The sequence below is a fragment of the Nyctereutes procyonoides genome, unplaced genomic scaffold (genome assembly GCF_905146905.1).
Source record: "Nyctereutes procyonoides isolate TBG_1078 unplaced genomic scaffold, NYPRO_anot_genome, whole genome shotgun sequence".
Classification (NCBI taxonomy): domain Eukaryota; kingdom Metazoa; phylum Chordata; class Mammalia; order Carnivora; family Canidae; genus Nyctereutes; species Nyctereutes procyonoides.
Genome location: NW_026575147.1, coordinates 10,000,001 through 10,008,433, shown reverse-complemented (window position 1 = coordinate 10,008,433; position 8,433 = coordinate 10,000,001). Strand labels below are relative to the sequence as shown.

The following is an 8,433-nucleotide window of genomic DNA, read 5'->3' as shown; positions in this document are numbered from 1 at the left end:
AGATCTCCTGCCCATCTTTTAATTAGATTGTTTTGTTTTTTAAAAAATTTTTTATTTATTTATGATAGTCACACAGAGAGAGAGAGGCAGAGACACAGGCAGAGGGAGAAGCAGGCTCCATGCACCGGGAGCCCGATGTGGGATTCGATCCTGGGTCTCCAGGATCACGCCCTGGGCCAAAGGCAGGCACCAAACCACTGCGCCACCCAGGGATCCCTGTTATGTTTTGTTTCAAATGGAAATCTTGCCATTTGCAATAACATGAATGGACCTCAAGAATATTATGCTAAGCGAAATAAGTCAGAGAAGGTAAATACAGTAATGATCTCTCCTCTTTGTGAAATCTAAAAAATAGAGAGAGGGGCAGCCCGGGTGGCTCAGCGGTTTAGGGCTGCCTTCAGCCCAGGGCCTGATCCTAGAGACCAGGGATTGAGTCCCATGTTGGGCTCCCTGTATGGAGCCTGCTTCTCCCTCTGCCTGTGTCTCTGCACCGCCCCCCCCCCCGCCCCCATGTCTCTCATGAATAAAAAAATAAATAAATCTTTAAAAAAAAGAGAGAGAGAGAGAGAGAGAAACAAAAACAATCACATAGGGATGCCTGGGTGGCATGGGCAGGCCCAGAGGTGGCAGGTGCACAGGGATTAGGGGTGTCTTTTCTTTTTACATATGCATAGGGTATAGGTCATAGATAGGGCCGTCTAAGGGACACCACCTACTGGTTGGGAGGGGGAGGGTTTTGTCCTATGCAGTTCTTGCTGGAACTTTTATGGCCATCCTACCCCACAGGGGTGAGGTTGTAACCACAATGTGAATATATTACAATGAAGCTATAGGTTACCCTGGGGCAGGGAGAGGGGGCAGTGGTAGAGGTGGAAGAGGAGCAAGCATGCTCTGCACCTGTGGCTCTTGATCTGTTAGCTCCACCGTCTTGGAAGCCACAAAGTCAGGATGTTGTACCCCCAGGCTTCTTTTTTTTAAAAGTTCTGTTTTTTTAAAGATTTTATTTATTTATTCATGAGAGAGAGAGAGCGAGAACGCCTGTGGCAGAGACACAGGCAGAGGGAGGGGCAGAGGGAGGGCAGGCTCCCTGCAGGGAGCCCGACCTGGGACTCGACCCCTGGTCTCCAGGATCAGGCCCTGAGCTGAAGGCGCGCACTAAACCGCTGAGCTACCCAGGCTGCCCTACCCCCAGGCTTCTAATGTGTAACCTATTTATCACCATATTTGACTTCAGCTTATGTCTAACTGCATACTCTGTCACCTTTAAAATAGGCATCCCATTCTTTTTTTTTTTCTTTTTTTTCTTTTGAGGAGCCGTGGCTCTCTAATTTAATTTTTATTTTATTTTATTTTATTTTTTTAAGATTTTATTATTTATTTATGAGAGACACACAGAAAGAGAGAGAGAGGCAGAGACACAGACAGAGGGAGAAGCAGGCTCCATGCAGGGAGCCTGATGTAGGACTCGATCCCAGATCTCCAGGATCAGGCCCTGGGCTGAAGGTGGCGCTAAACCACTGAGCCACCCGGGCTGCCCTAATTTAATTTTTAATTTTAAAATAAGTTTGAAGAGGGCAGCTCTGGTGGCGCAGCAGTTAAGTGCCACCTGCAGCCTGGGGTGTGATCCTGGAGACCTGGGATTAAGTCCCACATCGGGCTCCCTGCATGGAGCCTGCTTCTCCCTCTGCCTGTGTCTCTCTGAATAAATAAATACAATCTTTAAAATAAATAAATAAATAAATAAACAAACAAACAAATAAATAAAATAAGTCTGAAGAGATGAAAAGTTCCCCATAATGGCCATTGATGTACTAAATTACTTTCGGTTAAGTTAGTCCATTTAGTTATAAATGTACATGCAGAGGGACCATAGTTTTTAAACATAAAACCAGCCAGAAGGATGCCTAGGTGGCTCAGGGGTTGAGCGTCTGCCTTTGCCTCAGGTCATGATCCCGGGGTCCTGGGATCAAGTCCTGCGTCAGGCTCCCCACAAGGACCCTGCTTCTCCCTCTGCCTATGTCTCTGCCACTCTCTCTGTACCTCTCATGAATAAATAAAAAATCTTATAAAATAAAACAAAACCAGCCAGAGTCCCAGTAAGGGCAGGGGGGTGGGCAGCACCCTCAAAGCATCTTGATGACTGTGATTCCATTTCTTAGAGATTTTTCTCTAGGGCAAAGAGAAAACTTACTCAACAGCATGGTTTCATCAGGAACAGCCTGGTTCCAGAAGGAATCAGACTAAAGTCCAGTACAGTTCCAATAGGGACAGTCTGGTTCCAAACAGGAGTCTGATGGAAGCATGGGTCCAACGGGCACAGTTCCAATGGGAACAGGAACAGTCCCCAAAAAGTCCAACCAAAAGCTAAACAAGCACTTGCAAAGAAAAAACAAACAAGACCTGAAAACATCCTAATAATGCCCAGATAATACAAACACACAAAGCACAGAGCTCAAAATCCAGGAGAAAACTTACCTCAAACTCGAGGGTCAGCCAGAAAGCAATAGGAGCCCAACTGGCTCTGTGGGTGCAGGCCTGTTTATTCAGAAGTCTGGTAGCTGTTGGGGGTCTTCTTTGCATCCCACTTCTGAAGATCACCAAGTAACATGAACCTTTATAAACAAAACTGTCATTTATTTTACCAGCAAAAATGAGTTTATTCAGGAAGAGCAGAGAAATCACTCTCCTACAGAACTATAGGTAAGTCACTCCAACAGAAGAGAGGAATGCTCTTTTATAGAGGAAATGGGGGAGTTGGAAGTTATAAACAGAAAGTCCTTTGGAATAAACTGGGAGTTCAAAGTATAATGGCTTTTCATTGGCTGAGTTGTAGCAGTGTCTCATTGGCTGGGCTGTTGCCAGGGTAGGAGAAAGCCTTTCTTCCTCCCGCTGGAATAATAAAGCAGCATTCATGTGCAAGGTCTCTCTCTTCCCTTGGGTGTCTAATTGATAAGTGACAGGGCATGAGAGCTCACCCTGAGGGCCTCCATTCTAAAGGAGATTTCCTTTCATTAGTTTTCACAGGGCATATTCTAATCTCTGCCATTGTTGCAGGAAGTCATAGGTACTGGAGAACCAACACACCCAGAAGAGAAAAAACATGGTTTTAGTGTTATTTTGTTGTAAATGTAGTCACAATAAATACTACAGTTTTTTTGGTCTCCAATACAAATTTTCAGTTTTCAACTTTTCCCTTGACTTCCTTCAATTTATACCTAGCCTCTTTAACACTGAAAATTTTAGCTCCTAACAACATTAGCATAATTATTTTTTTTTGGTCCTGCTTTTTATCAAATAATTTCAAAATAATACTGTGCATATTGACAATAAGTCTAAATGACATTTAAGATTTCTGTGCAGTTTCATTTGTTGTTAGAGCATGTTCCATGGTAACATATAATCTGAACTGCACATTTTACAAAAAGTTTGCAGTAAGTGCTCCCATGTTGACCAGTAAAAACCTCTTCCTCAAGTTGTTTTGGTGTTGATATAATGGCTCACACAGCACAAGGAAGCAAAACGCATTTATTCTGGAGCCCTGAAAGGCAACTTTGCTGTCTATCCTGAGAGAGAGAAGAACCCTATGAAGACTTGGGTTGAAAAAAAAAGAAAAGAAAAAAGACTTGGGTTGAGTTATCAGAGGTTACTTACCACCTTGATAAACCCTGAAAGGTCTCCTTGTTAAGCAGATTTGTAGTCGTGTCCCAACTTCTCATCTTCCCTCTCTCCGTGAAAAAAAAAAAAATCAGAAATGTAGGTTTTCTAAAGTACAGGTCTGGAAGTATAGATTCAGGTGATTACAAAACTTGAAATGTAGCCAGGGCACAGGGGTGCAAGGACACTTGGCTCAGAGGGTCCCAAACAGGCCAGGTTTGGCCAATCACAGCTGACAAAACCCAAAGGCAGAGAGAGGAGTGGCGGTGAAATCAGAAAGGAATTTATTTCAGTGAGGCCAGCATTCGGAAGAGAGCAGACTAAAGACTCAAAGACTGTCTTCAAAGCGCCAAAAATATTTCCAGGTTTAAATAAGGAAATGTGCGGCAAACGTCAGTGGATACTGCGGATAGATGGTGAAGGTCAAACCAACCATTGTCTTGAGGTCAATCACAGGAGGTCGTGCTGGCTTAGGACAGTCCCTATTGCTTGAGGGTTGGGTGGCCTGAGTTCAGAGATAAGCTAGAAAGAACTTAAAGTTGGAAGGTCAGTGGGGATCCCTGGGTGGCTCAGCGGTTTGGCACCTGCCTTCAGCCCTGGGCATGATCCTGGAGTCCCAGGATCCAGTCCCACGTTCCGCGTCAGGGCTTACTGCATGGAGCCTGCTTCTCTCTCTCTCTCTCTCTCTCTCTCTCTCTCTCTCTCTCTCATGAATAAATAAAATCTTAAAAAAAAATTGGAAGGTCAAAATGGAGGCACTTGCAGTCACCTTTCAGAAGTTGGGAGTGGGTGCGAGTGCTGGGAAAAGTGTAGCGGGAGTGGGTGCAGAAATCCAGGTAGTCCAGACCTGTTGGCGCAGGACTCAGAAATCCCAGAGGAAGGGGAACTGGCCCGAGCACAGAGTTGCCCTCAGTCTCGAAAGGGAGAAGAGGTTTTTACATCACTTGGAGGAGCCACTGTGGAGCTCCCAGAGGTAGCTCAGGTCCACCTGAGAGCGGGGAGTTGCCAGAGCCCTAAACTGGCAGGTGCTGCACTCAGGGCTTTTGCGGGCCACTTCCAGGGATGCCTAGCGCCGAGCAGCCTGGCCCGGCCTGCAGGAGGTCCCCTGTGCAGGGAGGTGCGGTGTGAACTTGGGAGGCGGATGCCGCGGGTATGAACGAGCGAAGGTGCTGGGAAGCAGGGTGGGTGGCGGTGGCGGTGGCGGTGGCGGTGGCGGTGGCGGCAGAACGAAGCCAGGCCCAGAACTGGGCCAGGACTCGCGTCGAAGCCGGTCCTCCGGACCCCTTAGGTTTAGCCCCTTCAGGCCGACCCAGACCGCGCAGGCGCCTCCACTTCCGCCACGGGCGGCCGAGGCAAGGGGCGCCGCGGTCGCCGCCGCAGCCCGGGTTCCCGCCCTCTCCGCCCCGCCTCCGCCTCCTCCAGCGGCGGCCGCCCCGCCCCCGCCAGCCCAGGGTCCCAGCGCCCGCGGTCGCAGGTCGCAGGCATGCAGGGTGGCAGCGGCGAGGAGGGCGGCCTGGGACGCGCCGTGTGCGTGCTGACCGGGGCCTCCCGCGGCTTCGGCCGGGCCTTGGCGCCTCTCCTGGCCCGGCTGCTGGCGCCCGGCTCCGTGCTGGTCCTAAGCGCCCGCAACAACGAGGCGCTGCGGCAGCTGGAGGCCGAGCTGGACGCCGGGCGGCCCGGCCTGCGCGTGCTGAGTGTGCCCGCCGACCTGGGCGTCGAGGCCGATTTGCAGCAGCTGCTCGGCGCCCTACGCGAGCTCCCCAGGCCCGAGCGGTTGCAGCGGGTGCTTCTCATCAACAATGCGGGTAAGGCGCCGGCCGGCGGGGGCGGACTCCCCGGGAGAGCCCCGGACTACTGCTTAGCCCCTGTCTCTTCAACCTCCCTCTCACTTTCCCCACCGCTGGGAACTCTTAGGAGTCAGAAAAGATGCCTGAAAATCTGAGTTGTTACAGCAAGTCATGGAGAAAGACTCCGTGCCTTCGGCGCGACCCATTTTCCCCATCCCCCCCACCTTCCTTCCCATTTCAGGCAAATTTTCTGAAATGACTGTAGAACTTTCCCGATCGCCTTGCTCTGCGCCCTCTGGCGGAGGCCTGAGTCAGGGCATGAGGTCTTCCTGCAAAAGTAAATTACCCGCTTTTCCAAATGGCCCGTTGAGTCCTCCTCTCAGGTCCAGAGCAGGGTATGACATTTCCATTTTGCAACTTGGGGTGACTGTGAACAACCCCAGGTGTGTCTGTCTGCGGAGCTGGGAAGAGGGAGGTGTCTTCAGAAACACTAGGGAGACTCCTCCAAGTTTAGTTAGGAAGGGGGTATCTAGAGGAATTTGGGGAGGGCTGGGGAAAGAAAGACCTGCCTGCACACCCTGATTCCTTAAGGTCTGTTTTTTCAGGCACTCTTGGGGACGTGTCCAAAGGCTTCGTGGACCTGGGCGACTCAGCTGAAGTAAATAACTACTGGGCTGTCAACTTGACCTCCATGCTATGCCTGACTACCACCATCCTGAAGGCCTTTCCAGACAGTCCTGGCCTCAGCAGGACCATGGTTAACATCTCATCCCTCTGTGCTCTGCAGCCTTTCAAAGGCTGGGGATTGTACTGTGCAGGGAAGGCTGCCCGTGACATGATGTTCCAGGTCCTAGCCGCAGAGGAACCCAGTGTCAGGGTGCTGAGCTATGCCCCAGGTAGGTGTCACCAGGAACCTGCTGGTTCACCTCTGGGGGGTGTGCAGAGGGCCTAGTCTGTCCCCTCCAAGAAAGAACCCACAGAGTATATTGTCCCTGAATTCTTAACCATCATTCCTTAAGGAAAATGTAGGCTCCAGAAGTTAGAGCCAGCTGGGATAAGGAGTGTGTTTAGAAGATAAGGTGAAAGGCAGTTGCCCGGCCTGGAGGGTGGGGCTGGAAAGTCTGAGATACTAGAGTTGAAAGGGTTTAGGGTTTGAATTTCAGGCCTGGCCCACATTTCCTTATGTGAAACAGGAAGATGCTATCTGTCTACAGGGCAGATTAGAGGACTTAATGAGGTAATATATATGAAAATGATCCCTAGCCATGAAGTGCTATCTAACTGCTAGCACTTCTAAATATTAGAACTTATCACACTGTATTATCTATACTACTTTCTCCTGAAAAGCCTTGAAGGCAGGAACTTTGCACTGTGCACCTGTATGTTCCAAGCACCTAGCAAAGCACCTCACTGAGTCAGTCTTCAGTAATGTTAATTGAATGAAGAGCAGAGAGACATTATGAAATGCTGGCCACCCCAGGCTAAATTGTGCTAGAATACCAAGAGGATGCTGGGATAAATAAGAGAGGGCCCTATCTTCACAAAAGTTAAACAATAAGGAGTCTTGTGATACTTGGTCTGGTTTCTCACTACCCTGCCATGATACACTCTTCTCCTTTCTGAAAAGTGAGGCTTCCTTTTTTTTTTTTTTTTAAGATTTTATTTACTTATTTAATCATGAGAGACACAGAGAGAGGCAGAGACATAGGCAGAGGGAGAAGCAGGCTCCATGCAGGGAGCCCGATGTAGGACTCAGTCTCAGAACTCCAGGATCACTCCCTGAGCTAAAGACAGACACTCAACTGCTGAGCCACCCAGGCATCCCAAAAAATAAGGCTTCTGTACTAGACTTGAGGCTGGGGGAATTAGAAGACAGTGACAAAGCTGTTGTATAATATCTAAGTGACTTAGAGTTCCAGTGGTCTGTTCCCCTTGGAACCTGGGGGCAAAATGTAGAAAGACCTGACCAGAGCCCAAATGCGGCAGAGCCAGGATCAAACCTTGCCTCCAAGTTCATGACCAGTGCTACTTTTACTTCCTCATGCTCTCTAGTACCCAATCTTCCCTTCCTTCCTAACACATACACTGTTATTCTTTGTTTTTTTTAAAGATTTATTTATTTATTCATGATAGAGAGAGGCAGAGACACAGGCAGAGGGAAAAGGAAACCAAAAAAAAAAAAAAAAAAGCAGGCTCCATGCCAGAAGCCCGATGTGGGACTCGATCCCAGGTCTCCGGATCGTGCCCTGGGCCAAAGGCAGGCGCCAAACCTTTGAGCCACCCAGGGATCCCCATACACTTATTCTATAAGAATAACACGATTGAATGTGTTGATTGAACTTGGCACCCCTCTGGACTCAGCCTAGGACTTACTCAATCAGCTGGGGCAAACAAAAACCACAGTCTGGTGTGGAGCCGACTCCAGAATGTCATTTGATTGGGTTGGATCTGATTGAACTTCTGCAAATTCATCAATACAGTATACCATATTCATAAAGCGAAGGATAAAAATCATATGATTATCTCAGTAGAGACAGAAAAAAATACTTGGCAAAATTTAACATCAATTTATGATTTAAAAAAACTAAAAAAAAAAAATGGGTAGAGGGAATGTACTCAACATAGTAAAGACCATATATGATAAATCTATAGCTAACAGCATACTCAATGATGAAAAGCTAAAAAAACTTTCCCTCTAAGATTGGGAACAAGACAAGGAAACCACTATCACCACTTTTATTTAACATAGTATTAGAAGTCCTAGCCAGAGCAATTAGGCAAGAAAAAGAAAAGACAGTTAAATCAAAAAGAGGTAAAACTATCTATTTGTAGATGACATATTATATATAGGAAACCCAAAAACTCCACCAAAAGACTATTAGGACTAATAAATTCAGGGCACCTGGGTGGCTCAGTGGCTGGGCTCCTGCCTTCAGCTCAGGTCATGATCCCGGGATCCGGGATTGAGTCCTGCATTGGGCTCCCTGTGAGG

The 8,433-nt window shown here is 48.2% G+C and overlaps 1 protein-coding gene across 1 annotated transcript in view; it reads left to right on the top strand.

Annotated features, from left to right (window-relative positions):
• Positions 1-5,038: 5,038 nt before the first annotated feature.
• The window catches only part of SPR (sepiapterin reductase), a 7,267-nt gene continuing 3,872 nt past the window's right edge, over positions 5,039-8,433 (top strand). Inside the window, exons 1-2 of the mRNA XM_055312506.1 lie at positions 5,039-5,459; positions 6,047-6,337. Coding sequence (XP_055168481.1) covers positions 5,138-5,459; positions 6,047-6,337 — 613 coding nt within the window. The 5' untranslated portion in view covers positions 5,039-5,137. The remainder of the gene's footprint in view (positions 5,460-6,046; positions 6,338-8,433) is intronic.